We start from the raw sequence: 15,149 nt of genomic DNA, 5'->3' as shown, positions 1-15,149 counted from the left end.
TTTTAACATGAGTTTAGCAGTGTATATTTTCTATATATAGGCTTTGCACAGGGACAGATGAGAAACTATGAGCCAGGAAAGAACTGGAGCACCTTGTTCTAAAACCATCTCCCCCTCTGTGCAGTAGCCTACACTGTTTTCCTTGTGAGGCAGCTCTCAGTGCTTCACAAATGAATAATTTGATGATAATGTTGCAGTTTGCAATATTAGTAAATGTTGTGATTCACATAAAAATCAATAAAGGAAAGGTTATTTAATCGAATCCCTATAGTCCCTTACATACTGCAAACACTACGCCCTGATCTATGCATTCAGTAATCAAACGCAAAAGCAGTTTGTAAATGCCAAAGGCTTCTCCAATGTGGATACTTTTGTTTCATATGTCACGGTTAGTTAATGGTTCATATCTTCCAGATATATGAATCCGATTCAGAGGCAATCTTGACACAAGTTTGAGCTGTGACGGTTTGACAAGCTCACAGATGACGCGCTCAGAGTCACCTCGACAGCTTCCTTCATCCACGACAAACTGCTCACCGTTTTGTTCTCCTCCTGACGCGGAAATTAGGTTGGCGCAGTTCTCTATTACGGCGGTTTTTCTTGTTCATACACACACACACACACACACACACACACACACCGAGAACGTGAGCTGCTGCCTTTCTCTTCTCTCAGGTAACGCGAGCCAATAAGCGCTCTCAGACGGTGCTCAAACACTTGAGCTCACGGAAAAAGAGGCGGGAACCTCGCGCACCTTCACAGGACGCGGAGCGCGTGCGCACGCACTCACATCGCTCGAGCGCAAACAGAGCAGCTGCTTCACGGGGCTCAAACCGGCGGCTTGCAGAAGGGGCAGGTGGACGTCTGCGCAGACTACCACCTCCGCTTGGCGGTCTGAAAGCACCTCGGTGGAAATTTGGCCACTTCCCGCAGCCCGTCAGTGATCTCGGTGTCATTTGTCTCAAATACATGCCGTTCAAGTGCTCGTAGTAAACAGTTCCTCGAGATGGAAAACGCCCACACTAAATCTACATCAGAAGTTTTAGTAAACTTCGGTGTGAACGAAAACACTGGACTCCCGCTGGAACAAGTGAAAATTAATTTTGAAAGATATGGACCAAACGGTGAGTAAGCTCTCGTGTATTTACTGTACCCGGCTGTTTCTAACGTTTAACGTTACTCGTGCCGGTAGAGTTGAACATAGAACACGCGTTCCCTACAGCGGAAGAACGTTGTTCTTTATTTTCATAGGCTTTTATCTCTATTAAATCTTAAGAAATAGGAGAAGATGAGTTTCCAGCTTGATCAGGGCCATTGCTGATGAGATCTCTGAAATGATGAATTATGATACTGCCTCTAAGTTTTGGACTTTTGCTGAGAGTAACCTTGACATCATAAGCACATATTATGAAGCTTGTGCTATGCACAAGTCTGACTATGAAGAGAAATGTCTTATTTCTGTAAGTCATGGATAGTTTGGTAGACTAATGTATAATCATGAAGTCATATCAGCCTTGCTCTCTTTTATGACATGGGACATTATGACCAACGAGACCGGCGTTTTCCATTCACCCTCTTTTATGACCCTTAGTTTGAATTCAGGCAAATCCAAAGTGATTTGCGCTCTGTAATGTACCTGGCCGTGAGCCTCAGAGTGGAAAACCGTCTGTTGAGGTGGCTTGCAGGATTGAGATGCAAGTGTCCACGTCCTGCAGGATTTTAGACACCCCTCATTATGAGCCACCAGCTCAGGCACTCATTGAGCCACAGAAGTTTTTGGCTCAAAGGCATGTGCAGTGAATAGCCTTCCCTTTGAAAAGGAAATTTAGTTTCAAGAGATAAAGAGCTAGATAATGTACCAGTAACCAGTATTATAGAACTTGAGAAACCTGTTTTCTACTTCCCCAGTGAGACAAAATGTTCACGTAGAAACAGTGCGCGTCAGGTTACGTTGCCCTACTACTGTTTGTTTCAGAGGACGCTTAAAAAGGGCTATTTTTGTTATGTAAGACTGTACTGTACTAAAATATTCTGTTGTGTTTCACTAAGGGATGTGAGCTGCTCTTAAGAATACAAGCTTTGTATCTAATAAGATAACAATCTTTACATTTCCATGTCGTTATATATATATATATATTTTTTTTTTAAACCTTACAAATTTTTTTCTGTCATCTGAAGTGGCACTAGAAGCTTTATTTATTCGGTTCACAGCTGTGCATCGCATTATTTATTTTGGAGGGTCGAGAATTGAGAGCATCATATAATGACATGAACAAGCATGAAAGTGTGTTTGTCCCATATGTCATGGTTTTGATACCCAGGTTACTCAGGCATAGCTTCTTTCTATCTATATAGTTTTTCTGATGTGTAATCTTACACTTGACAGCAGTGACTCTGAACACTTTGTCAGAAAGTTTTTGAAAAGCAATTTAACTTGCTGTTGTTGCTTATCATGTCAATCTCCATGACAGAATTGCACTTTGACGCATTACACATTTGCCACTAACACATTTGTTCATACAATAACTTAATGCTTGATATTCAAATAAGAACAGTGACACTTCCAAATGAGCATACAGAAGATATCGTATCAACTGTCATTTATTACAGAATGAGCTAGTGTCAGTGTGACAACCCATCAGCAATTAATAAAGAATCCCCATCGCATCAGATCTCCCTGCAGACTCTACTGCTGCATAACACAACGTCCCGTGACTTTCCACTTGGGTCAGATAAAGTGACAGACACATTAACTCATTACATACACACTCAGCAATACTCAATTTTAGCTGGGCATTCTTTGTTGTATAGGACTGCTCGACGACATTAGATGTTTGAAGAAGGTTCCTCTTTAAGATGGACAAAGATTAGGTATGAATTGATCCCGAGGAAATGTCCTTTGCAACAACTCCAACCACACAAATGTGCAAGATACAGTAAACAGTGGAGTGGATATTTGCATGGTAGTTTGTGTCTGGCTAGAGATGTTTTGTAACAGGATTTGGTTGAGACATCATAGCAGCCCTGAGGCCGACGTTTACTTAATGGAAAAAGTAACATCTTGTTGTAGATGATGTCTCTCTCGCTTTGAGCTGTCAACTTCCTGTTTGATATGCAGCTGAATGCCGCAGGGAATACCCTTCCCTCTTTGACCTTATTGCACCCAGTGTTTAGCAATTGCTGTGAATTAGTCGGTTTGCAGTTTTGTGTACTATGTATATAGCTGCTTTCTAAATGCATTCATATATGCATTTATTAATCAAAGTTGTGTAATCACAATTTAATGTTGAGCTTTAAAGTGACAGGTGTTGCTATGAACAGTGATGCCTTTTGACTTTTTCACTTCCAAGTAGTTTGCCTGTGTTCTCTGGTAGACTTTTTCTTTTCAAATTTTGTCTCACCCTGTTGTTTATATGCATTTTGTGTATGTAACAGAGTGCTTTTGTCCAAAACCTCTGTGTTTGTTTTGTGTGTGTGTGGGTGGGAAATGCTCCAAACCCTTTTGAGATTATTCTGACACGCTGGCACGTTATTAATGCAGGCGAACAGGAGGTTTTGTTTACCATTAAGCCATTAATCATTATTGTATATTAGTACCCACATGTCTTTTTTCCCCCCAGAGGTAATTCTGACACAGACTTTTGCATGATGCATCCAACATCAGAATCCATCAGAAAACATCTGCCATTCCTCTCTTTCTGTTCTTTGGGAAATCCCTTATAAAGTTACAGCAACATTCCTTGTAATGATATATGACTAGAACATACAGACTTCGGCATCACATACTAATAGCAGTATAAACAGTTTTGCGGTTGAACTTTGCACTGTACATTAGGGATGTTCATTTCGGTTATTTTTCCTAACCGACAACTGACGCTCGTTAACTGATTGTTAACCGGTAACCGTCAAGATTATTTTAAATTCGAATTGAATTAAATTAAATTAGAAAGGATAAGTGTCTGTGACCCGTTAAAAAATACTAACATTTGTTTTCCGGGGATTAATTTTACATGCGTAAAAAGCAGCAAACAACAGAACATGAGGATTCACATGGTCATCATATCACATCACGCACCTGCAGCACTTCTGCTAGTGGAGAACAACATAATAAAGCTAGGCTATATATATATACAGTGGGTACGGAAAGTATTCAGACCCCCTTAAATTTTTCACTCTTTGTTATATTGCAGCCATTTGCTAAAATCATTAAAAATTAACTTAAATGATTTTAGCAAATGGCTGCAATATAACAAAGAGTGAAAAATTTAAGGGGGTCTGAATACTTTCCGTACCCACTGTATATATTTATAAGCCTATTTATTTGTTTTATATATATATATATATATATATATATATATATATATATAACGAATAAATATTAATATACGAGAAATATATTTTTACTTAAATAATAAATTAAGAAAATGAAAGAAACTGTGCAACAAGTAGCCTAGTATGCAGAGTTTCGGTTCATTTTTGTGCTGCGCGAATGGAAACAGATGACAGAAAGCGGCATCCTATTTTTTTTAGGCTTATTTTACAAAAGCACAAAGATTTGTTTTTATTGTGAATGTACACAAATAAAGGCAAACCTTTCACTATTCCAATTATCTTTAGGACTAAAGGGAGTAGTTGCTTCCACTGTTAGAAGGAAAAAACTCAAGTGATTGTGCCGGCGCTGCATGCGTGCACAAAGCTAAGCATTGTTACCTTGACAATGCAGCCTGTTCATTATCATAATAAAATACAGTCAGTCAAACATATGGAAAAAAACGTATGTAGTAAAAAAAATATTTAGTAAAATCTGTGCCGTTAAGCGTTATCACCGCACCACCATGATGTTATGCAAAACATTTTGTTTTAAGTGGATATTGGAACGCGAGTGAAGTAGGCCGACATAATAAATAATAATTTGCTATTCAGATACATCGCGACTACAGAAACATTTGATTCTGTGTGGAATGAGAGACCCAACGTTGGTTTCAGTTTCGTTTTAGCCTAAATTAATTCGTTTTGGCTTGTCGTTTATATTGCTATAGCTTCTTATATTTTTAATTCTTGTTCTTTTCTAAATACTGTTAATTGAAAGAATTTGTTGTGGAGTGGGGAACTAAAATAGCCTAGCTATGTTTACAGTGTTTATTATAATGTTTGTAAACATTTCGCGTCGGCATTAGGCCTATTTCTGAATGAAACAATAAAATGCGACTTATGTTTTTTCCCCCTAAAATGTATACGTGTAGCATATTTTTTTAACCATGCAGCAAACCTTTTTAAATATTTTGATAAATTACTGAAAAAATAAATAATTAAATTACTTTTTTAACCGTTTAACTGATTGTATTAATCGGTCAAAGTTCTTACGGTCGGTTAACCGGTTAAAATGAACATCCCTACTGTACATCTTTTAACTTCCTTAAAATAAGTGTTCGGGATAATTCACCCAAAAATTAAAATTGTCAGGACTTTTTTATAATATCTGTTTTTATTTATCTAATATCTTTTTTGTGGAACATAGAAGAAGATATTTTGAGAACTGTTTTGTTTATACAATACAAGTTAGTAGTAACCGTTTTGTTACTAGCATTCTTCAAAAAAGCTTCTTTTATATTTTGCAAACAAGCCATCAGTGACATGTGGTTGAATATTTGCTGACAGAATTGAAATTTCTGGGTGAACTATCACTTTAAAAATGAGTTTAAATTAGCTTTTTACTGTAGTATCTTCCTGAGTAAATTACCGTAGTAATTTTACTCATTTTACCTTTAAAATTAGTTAGTCTTTACTCTTTACCGTTTTTTGAAGTGAACTCACTTAAAGAGTTGTGTAGTATAATTTTGCCAGAAAAAGCTTTAGAATTTTTATCATATGTTAATGTAAAAAATCTTGTGTAATATAACTTGTGTTTGTTTGTTTGCTGGTTTTTATTGCATTTGTTATACTTGTATTTTTTAAATTGTTTTTGCCATGAAAATAGCCTAAGATGCTGACATGGCATTAAATAAAAATATACTATAGTATACTACTACTACTACTTTATTGTTTTTTACATTGTCGACCAAAATCTTTTGAAAAATTAATTCCTTGACTTTGTCCATTTTACTTTTATTTTAAACAGGCCTTTAGAGTCATTTTATACCTTAAAGGAATCATTGTCATTACTCACGTCACGTTTACTCACCCTCTTATAATTTTGACACAGTAAAGGTAGGGTAGTCAATTTCAAAGATGTTAGCAATAGCAAGCTAGCTTTGAAAGCATAAGATCCCACACTCCCTGCAAATCACTGTCCAAAGCCACGCCTCCTCCAAAACACATGAACAAGCATAGGCAGACCGGAGGTTAACCAGCAACTCAATGAGTGATGGCGTTGGTGGAGGGTTGAATGCAACGCTGTCAGATTACCTCAGGTCTCATTCACCGGTTAGCCTAGACAATTATGGTAGAAAATGCATAACATTGCAATAATGTGGCCTTCCATTCTTGTTTGGTTTGCAATAGCAGAATGGAATGCACTGATGACATATCATGTCTACGCAAACAGGGTGCGCAGAGGTATGCAAATACATGGTAGGACAGCATATAGTATCCCTCAGATCGAGGAATATGATTGGATGAACGTTTTATGGTCCTGTGCCTTCCACAGATGATATAAATACATATAATAATACATTTAGACAACTTAACTTAGTGATTGCTATCAGGATGTTAAAAAACTTTCAACCAGCATAACAAAAAATGTTTTTGAACCAAATGTCCTACCCTGCCTTTAACTTCTTTCTTCAGTGAAACACAAAATGAGATCTCGGGGAGAGAGCGAGCAGTGCTTTTCCCTTCAATGAAAATCCTACAATGTGATTTTCTGGATTTTTTTTTCTAATTTTGTCTCTCATAGTTGAGGTATACCTATGATGAAAATTACAGGCCTCTCTCATCTTTTTAAGTGGGAGAACTTGCACAATTGGTGGCTGACTAAATACTTTTTTCCCCACTGTAGTTCGTAGCTAATTGTTCAAATCAGGACATTTAAAAAAATTACATAAAATTTGGTAAAAAAAAAGTGTCATAAAAATTGTCCATATGAATATATATATAGGTTTACAGAAAGTCATGCTATTATGTAACAGAACTTTTACAATGTGATATATGTCACAAAACATTATTATTTAAAGGGGTCATCGGATGCAAAATTCACTTTTACATGTTGTTTGAACATAAATGTGTGTTGGCAGTGTTTGTACACATCCACCCTATAATGATAAAAATGCACCCAGTGTTTTTTTTAATCCCTATAAATAATATCCCCTTTCTCAAATCAAGCCGTTCTCAGCTTCTTGGCTGTGTGACGTCACACAGACCCAGGCCCCTCCCACGATTGTTGATTGACACTGGCATTTTAGGACAGACCCGCCCTGAGTGAGCTGTGAACAGTCCGCCATTGTTTCGACGCCGGAGCAGGAGTAGACTGTCTCCTAAGCGATTGACGTGTTTTGTTGCTGGATGTGATAATGAACATAGCAGTCGTCATTTACTCCCGACATCTGATCCACTGAAGAAGCAGAGGATTTATTTTTGTTTTTGAAGGGAATGCGTCCCCGATCAACCTAAATGCGTCTGTGTTCACGCAAATCATTCGTGATCCAGCTTCACCTACAGAAGAAGTGAGGTTTTTTCATGAATCTTTGCAAATTGCCTTTCCTAATAATGTGCTGGTTAGCAAGTTCCATGGCTAAATGCGGCTAAAATAAACAGTCTCATGAGAATGACTGGTCACAGAAGAGAAGGGCGGGGTGAGCGGAGCTCATTAGCATTTAAAGAGACATGTACTAAAGCCATGTAAAAAGGGTGTTGTTTTACACTACCATTGAGAAAATTTAACCCTTTGAGCGGTACAGTCCCACAAATGGGATTTTTATTTCCGTGCCCCTGGGAGTACGGTCCCACATATGGGATTTAGAACGTTTGGTGACGTCACATAACTGCCAAATTCAGACTGCGTTTTGGCTGGCCTTGAGCCAGAGAGAGAAGTACACTGCGTTTGTCATATTATCACAACTATGCAGTGTTTTTAACCACATAATATTTATTTTAGGTTTCAGACATTTAAATACACATAAGTACTAGTAAAACAATACATTGAGAATTCGTAAAATACACACGGATGTTTATGGAAGCAGCAATAACAATCCATTCAAATATAATTTGCCAACGTGTTTTATTAATATCAGATACACATAAGTGTAAGTAAATAAAGTTCACTCTATTCTTCTCCCAGTTCACCGGCCACTTACTTACATGTATTTCGGGAGAAATCGATGAATTTAAGTGCTGTAAATCCGACTGACAGGACTCTCTGAACTGCATCGCAAACAAACATGGCGGCACCCATCTCACATTACAGATCAGGATCAAGATCATTTAGAACGGTTTTTAAATGACAAAACACACTCATTTACACATAGTTGTGAATCGGAATATCAGATAGTCATATCAGTTGATTATATGGTAAGCAAGTTTATGAATATTTTGAATAAAAAAGGAAAAGCAAAATAAAAGCGATCTGTCTGTCATACAGTGTTATTGTGGCCGCGGTGTGTCATGTGACAAGCATGACGCATCGCAATGGAAACAATAAGGGGAAACATTCTAAAATAACGGTCGCCTAAAAAAACTCACTCTGGGGGGACCGCTAGAATATTTTAAACTCACCAGTGAAAGGGTTAAGCAAAGTATGTTATAGACTTTTCATTAAGACCCTAAAGAATCATATCAACTTGTGGAAAATGGGCATTAAATGACCCCTTCAAGATATTACATCAGCTTATGTAACAAATGGAGACAACCATAGCGTTTGTTGTCAGTGACTTGCAAGCAACCTAGACTACTTTTACTTGTCACCATCCACTTTCATTGTATGAAAAGGGGCATCTGAGTATCTCCTTTTGTTTTTCACTGAAAAAAAACAAAGAAAATAACTAGGTTGAAATTAGTAAATAATGACAGAACCTGTGACCCAACTAGGAGATGTTTAGACATTATCCTGATCTGTACTGTAGGTCAAGGAACTGTGACTGCATATTCAGCCTCTCACTTCCGTGGCTAGAGTCTCAAAATGAGGGAACACGACTTCATTAACCATCATAAATGCTCTGTTTAACACTAAGTAGGGCGATCAATCAGCACAGAAGATACTATACTGCTCTGTTTTGGGTTGTGCTGAATTGAGGTCATCTCTAGCATGCATTTCACCTGTGTGCAAAAGGAGGCCAATGGTTAGATGCTGTTGTAACTGTGGTGGACTGAACCCTCTAGGGTTAATTTCATTGTCTGCTAACTAGGTATGTGCTTCCCACAGAGTTATTGTGGTAGGGAGTAGAGAGGTCAAGATTTGCTTTAGTTAAAATTAGTGGTCATACTGTGTTTGAAATGACATGTCTTTATGATTTGCCTTTGAGGACTGTCCAGTTTTTTTTCTTCCATTTTTGTTAAGCTTTAAAACTCATAGTAGATACTAATCACTGTAATGTCCAACACTGCTAAAACAGATATTGTGTGTGTGTGTGTGTGTGTGTGGAATATGCAGCTTTCTCACTTACAGCTGCGATCTAAGGACTCTCTATAAGAGGATGTTTGGTGTTTCGTTCTTTGTGGTGCAGAGTTTTTCGTGCCTTGCTGAAGAGCTTTTTGCGTGCGATTGTGCACATGCATGTGTTTTTGTATGTCATTCAGGCAGTTGGTATGGGTAGATGACTGCTGCTATACATACATACACACACACACACACACACACACACACACACAACTGGCTGGCATGTAAACACCAGAAAGACACGCACTTACCTGAGGCCATTTTTAGAGGGCCCTATTCATTTTACTGCTCTTTTGTCTCCCTCTCTCTCAAAATGCCTTGTAATGGAAATGCTTTCAAATAGTTGCATTTGTTTGGTATGGCATATCATCTGTGTGAAGCTTAGGTTTGGATGGTTTTGTTTCCTCCTTGTCAGAACTCCCCAGTTACACCAGGCCAGAATACTAAAATACTTATTACTCATACAACAGCTCTTAAAGCCTACTAACAGTTATACTGTGGGTTTGATTCAAAGTTTTTCGTTGTTGGATGCTTTTTAAAATGCCACAGACACAGTCATGATAAATTGAAGCTATAAGACATTTGAAGTGTATTATTGTCACGATTTCTCAGTTCTCTATGTGGTTGGCCTCATGAAAACAGCACTGAGTTGTAACTTCTGTAGGCCTTCTGTAGTATACAGTAGAGGTCTGCACAGGCTTTAAACTGAAGCCCGAACCCGACCCATACCAGAGATCGTCTGACCCAGCCCGACCCGACCCGAGCGGCACAGTTCAATTTAGAGCCCGAACCCGAAATCTTTTTTTTTTCTCCACAAAAAAAAAAAAAAGCTGTATTTCACGATTGCATGCAACGGTCAGTAAACAAATACATGTAAAGAAACAGAATCATTAAGGCTCGGCCAGTTCACAAGGCAAAAGAAAAAACACTTACCAGTTATGAAAGTTTATGAACATCTGGTGCAGCGGTCACATAAATTCTGCCGAGTTTTTGAATGGTTGTATACGACAAGACAATAATTCTTCCATCGTGCAGATTATGCTCATTTTTGTCAGTTAAGGCTCGTTAGCATTCGGCCTGCTTTAAATCAGACAGAGATGCAGTGCGGTAAGATCGCATTTATTTGAATTAATTAATTATATAATTTATTTGAATTAGTGAAAGAGAGAGAGAGAAAGAGAGAGAGAGAGGGATGAAAGTTGCGTGTGTGAACCTGCGTCTGCTCTACAAGCAATGAGGCTTAGTTCCTTCAAAAACAGCGATTTTACCCCCTCATTGCAGAGAAATATAAAGATGTGAGTCAGTAGCCTGTCGAAGCTATTTTACTAATAAAAGTTTCCGTGCTGTGTTGTCGTGTGCTATAATGTGTGTGCGTGCGTCTATGAAAGCAGCGTAGCCTATACTGCATATAGTGAGGGGGAAGTTGTGGCCTAATGGTTAGAGAGTCGGACTCGTAACCCAAAGGTTCTTGTACCGGTAGGGATTGTAGGTGGGGGGAGTGAATGTACAGCGCTCTCTCCACCTTCAATACCACGACTGAGGTGCCCTTATGCAAGGCACCGAACCCCCAACTGTGTGTTCACGGTGTGTGTGTGTTCACTGCTGTGTGTGTGCACTTTGGATGGGATAAATGCAGAGCACTAATTCCTAGTATGGGCCACCATACTTGACCACATGTCACGTCGTCGTTCAACTCGAACCCGACCCGAAACCCGAAAGTATTTTGGGGCCCGTCGGGCTCGGGTCGAGTAGCAGACCTCTAGTATACAGTACACTACCATTCAAAATTTTGGGGCCAGTAAGATTCATTGTTGTTTTTGTCTTGAAGGCTGCATTAATGTAATCAAAAATAGTTATAATGGTAATATTGTGAAATATTTTTGTAATTTAAAATAACTGTTTTCAATTTTAATGTATTTTAAATGGCAATGCTGAATGGCATTGTAATATCCTGATTTGGTGCTTAAGAAGCATTTCTAATTATGTTATTATGTTTTTTTTTTTTTTATAAATAAAATGTTCAAGAACAGAATTGATTTGAAATCATTATTTTGTAACAGTGTAAAAGTCTTTACTTTTCAGATCTATCAGTTTAATCATGCATCCTTGTTGAATAAATGTATTAATTTCTTTAAAAAATCATACTGATCCCAAATATTTTATACTGTTTTACAAAGTAAGAAAGGCCTCATATGTTGACCACTAAGTTTTAAAATTTCATAATGAACTGTTTCAACAAACCTAAGCACACTTAAACAATTTATGTAGGCCAAATGTATTAGCATAACCACAAGAAAATATCATCAGCTAGTGCAAACCACAGAAAACGTCCTTTGCCAGCTCTGCAAGTGGTGCATTTTCCAATACTTCTCTTAGCATTACATTGACCACATAAATTCTGCTTTTATACATGCAACATATATTGAAATCATCAGCAGTAAAATGCTGAGGTTTTTTGAAATGTGAAGTTGCATTGGTACATAATTTTACTATAAATAAAAAAAACGTAACTCCAGCACACTTACTGCAATACTGCACACATAGAATCATCACAATGCAGAATATGTTAGTATGTTAGAGTCAATAGCTAATAGCTATTGGTTTTTATTTGTAATTTTTTTCTTGCTTGTTTGAGAAAAGGAAGTAAACTGAGGCTGGAACGTTATCATTAGCACATCTTGTGTGTGCGTGTCTGTGTGTTTGTGATCTGCTTCTATCTTGTCATTCAGCTCTCATTCTCACCTCCCACTTCTGCTCACAGCATCACCTCCTTGTGGCAAACCGCTCATTTGACTCAGCCTGTATGAGTGTTGTGTTTTTATTAATCGTAATAATTTCTCTTTTCCTTCATGCTATGCTGATAAGTAGCTAGGTTGCATGCACTGCAAGAGAAAATGCTGTGTGTTCCTGTTTGTATGTCTGCTGTTTATGAATGAGTGTAAGTGCATGTGTTTTTGTGGACATTGTTCTGTCTTTTCAGCTGTTGTGTTTTCCAAGATCTGTAGGTCAGGTAACCCTGCAATGGAAACCCAGGAAATATCCATCTCTGTTCAAGACTTTAATCTTGCTACAAACTCTTGCTTTCTTAAAGAGATAGTTTAGGCAAAAATTAAAATTTTGTCATAATTTTCTCACCCTCATGTCGTTCCAAATCTGTATGACTCTCTTTCTTCTGTGGAACATAACATAAAGGAAGATATTTTGAGAAATGTCTCAGTGGGGTTTTTTTTTCGTCCATACAATGGTCAATGGTCACCAGTGTTTGGTTACCAACATTCTTTAAAGTATCTTCTTCTGTGTTCTGCAGAAGAAATTATTAAAGGTTTGGAACAACATTAGAGTGAGTAAATGATGACAGAATTAAAAAATGTTGGGTGAACTATCCCTTTAAGACCCATTAGTCAGCTAGTTGTTCAGGCAGTCCACTGACTTGTTGGCTGTTCTCTCATTTTTTAGTGTGTGTGTGTGTGTGTGTGTGTGTGAACTTCGTATTCACTGTTGCTGGTAACTGTGCTGTGTTTTAAATGGAAACATCCGAAAAACATTTCTCTGAGTGAGAAATGATTTATGTTATGTGTGTATGCGTGTTGCAGAATGTTATTCTGTTAAAATTGAGGATCACTGTGAGTGATGCATGTAGGGTTGCTGTACAGTGTCAGTGGAAACTTTGTGTGAGACCAGAGCTTCCCCTTCAGAAAGAAATAGTATTGTTACGTAACACCTCAGACCAATAACAATGCTTTGAGCTGGCCGTGAAGTAGACAATTAAATAACGTTAAATATGAATGTAAAATTAGTGAGTGTGAGAAAAGTTATGCATGTATTCCAGGTGTGTTTGAATGACTTTGAGGTATATTTAATAACATCAGTTTAAAGTAACTGTGTCTATATAACTGGGTATTACTAAACTCACTATGAACTATAAACAGAAACCTTTTGCTTATGTCTTATTCCAGAAATTAATGATCATCTCATGAAATGAAGGAAAATTTGCAAATGGCCTTATAATATGACAATTTCTTGTGAGCAGTGTATCGCTCTTTATTTCCCTCTCTTTTTTGTTATGCAGTGTTATGAGCCAAATAGTTACATCCCTGTATTCATCACTCATAATTTATTTTCCATTAACTTGATACTCTGCATCCCAACCTCATAAAGTACCAAGTATTGTGCATAAATGTTACTAGAATGCTTACTATGCTAATGATGTTGACTCATAGGGGCGTCTATAAATACAGTGGCAAAGACTTGAACTTATTCTCATTTTCAGTGAGAGTTGGCAATGTCTGTCTGGCAGTGTGAGTAAAAGCAACCGTTGGTGATGCAACAAGTTGAGCAGAGTTCAACTTCATGCAAATAAGTAGCCACTTCCAGTGGTGGTACAGATACTGGAGCTCACAAGAAGCCAACAGTGACCTGGCAACCTCCTTAATCACTGTATGTGTGAACGCCTCTTTACGCAAAAGTTTTCTGGGCATTTTGGCCCTCAATTTGAAGTTTAGCTTAATAATTAGCATGTTTACTCCTCTAGTGTTAAGAAATGTTTACTGTAGGTACGCATTGTCCTGCGATCATACAAATCACATATGAGTGGATTATCAGTGATTTATTCACAATAATCAACAGTTGGGCTACACTTTCATTGATGTTACAGTGTCTTTTCATAGTAGTTTCCATCATGACTATCTTGAGCAGTAGTCAATAACTCCAGCACAACTAGGGTTGGGTATCGTTCACATTTTAACCGGTACGGTACCGGTATCGGTACCTGAATTTCGGTGCCGGTACCCAACGGTACCTTTTTTCAGTACTTTGCTCTCTGTGTAATTACAAAAACATATATTTCAGTGAAAAAATAAGTCCAAAAGTCTCAATTTCAACATTTTGAACAATAGGGCCCTACAAACTCTTTCTTTCTTTTTTCTTTCTTTCTTTCTTTTTTCCCCCCCAGAAATTCTTGTTTTAATTTTTTGGAAAATCAAAAGAAGGCATTAAACATTTATTTTAAATCAAATAAAAATTAAACCATTTTATTTTTTGGCAAACAAACTGAGGTTTACTGTTGAAATTAATACATGGAAGAAAAATTGTGTGAATATTACTTTAAAACATTTTTAATAGACTAATAATTGTATTATTTTTTTCTACAATTGAGTGATTAATCTGGTTGTAATATTTATTTTATCATTTAATTGTTTTATTTAATTTTGATAGAAAATGGAATATCTAAAGATGTACATTATACTGTACAAATGTAATACAAGAGTAATATATTTCTGTTACATGTTAAACCGCACTTTTATTTTGACAGGTTGCCATGAAGTTTCTGTGTGTATACAGTATGATGATGCTAGTTTTCTCAAATGAAACGGTAAAATTCTTGCGAAGTGACTCTCACAGCAGCTCTGGAGATTAAGTTTTTGTGTTCATGCCGTCATATAGTGAGACGCAGAGGCCGAAAATCACCGCGAGCCTCACGCGTGCTTCAGTATTTGTGTAGTAAACAAAACCGCGTTTCCGCCATTCATACATACAGAGGCAAGCGGAACATGCAGGATTA

At 37.4% G+C, this 15,149-nt stretch overlaps 1 protein-coding gene across 2 annotated transcripts in view; it reads left to right on the top strand.

Moving 5' to 3' along the window:
• The first annotated feature begins 779 nt into the window (after window positions 1-779).
• LOC107597397 (sarcoplasmic/endoplasmic reticulum calcium ATPase 1-like) overlaps window positions 780-15,149 on the top strand; it is a 60,977-nt gene continuing 46,607 nt past the window's right edge. For both annotated transcript variants that reach the window (XM_016288443.1, XM_016288454.1), the window contains exon 1: window positions 780-1,124. In XM_016288443.1, coding sequence (XP_016143929.1) covers window positions 1,007-1,124 — 118 coding nt within the window. In that variant the 5' untranslated portion in view covers window positions 780-1,006. The remainder of the gene's footprint in view (window positions 1,125-15,149) is intronic.

Source organism: Sinocyclocheilus grahami, unplaced genomic scaffold, assembly GCF_001515645.1.
Source record: "Sinocyclocheilus grahami isolate Dianchi unplaced genomic scaffold, SAMN03320097.WGS_v1.1 scaffold12.1, whole genome shotgun sequence".
NCBI lineage: Eukaryota > Metazoa > Chordata > Actinopteri > Cypriniformes > Cyprinidae > Sinocyclocheilus > Sinocyclocheilus grahami.
The sequence above is the reverse complement of the archived record's forward strand: the minus strand, read 5'-3'. Positions and strand labels throughout refer to the sequence as shown.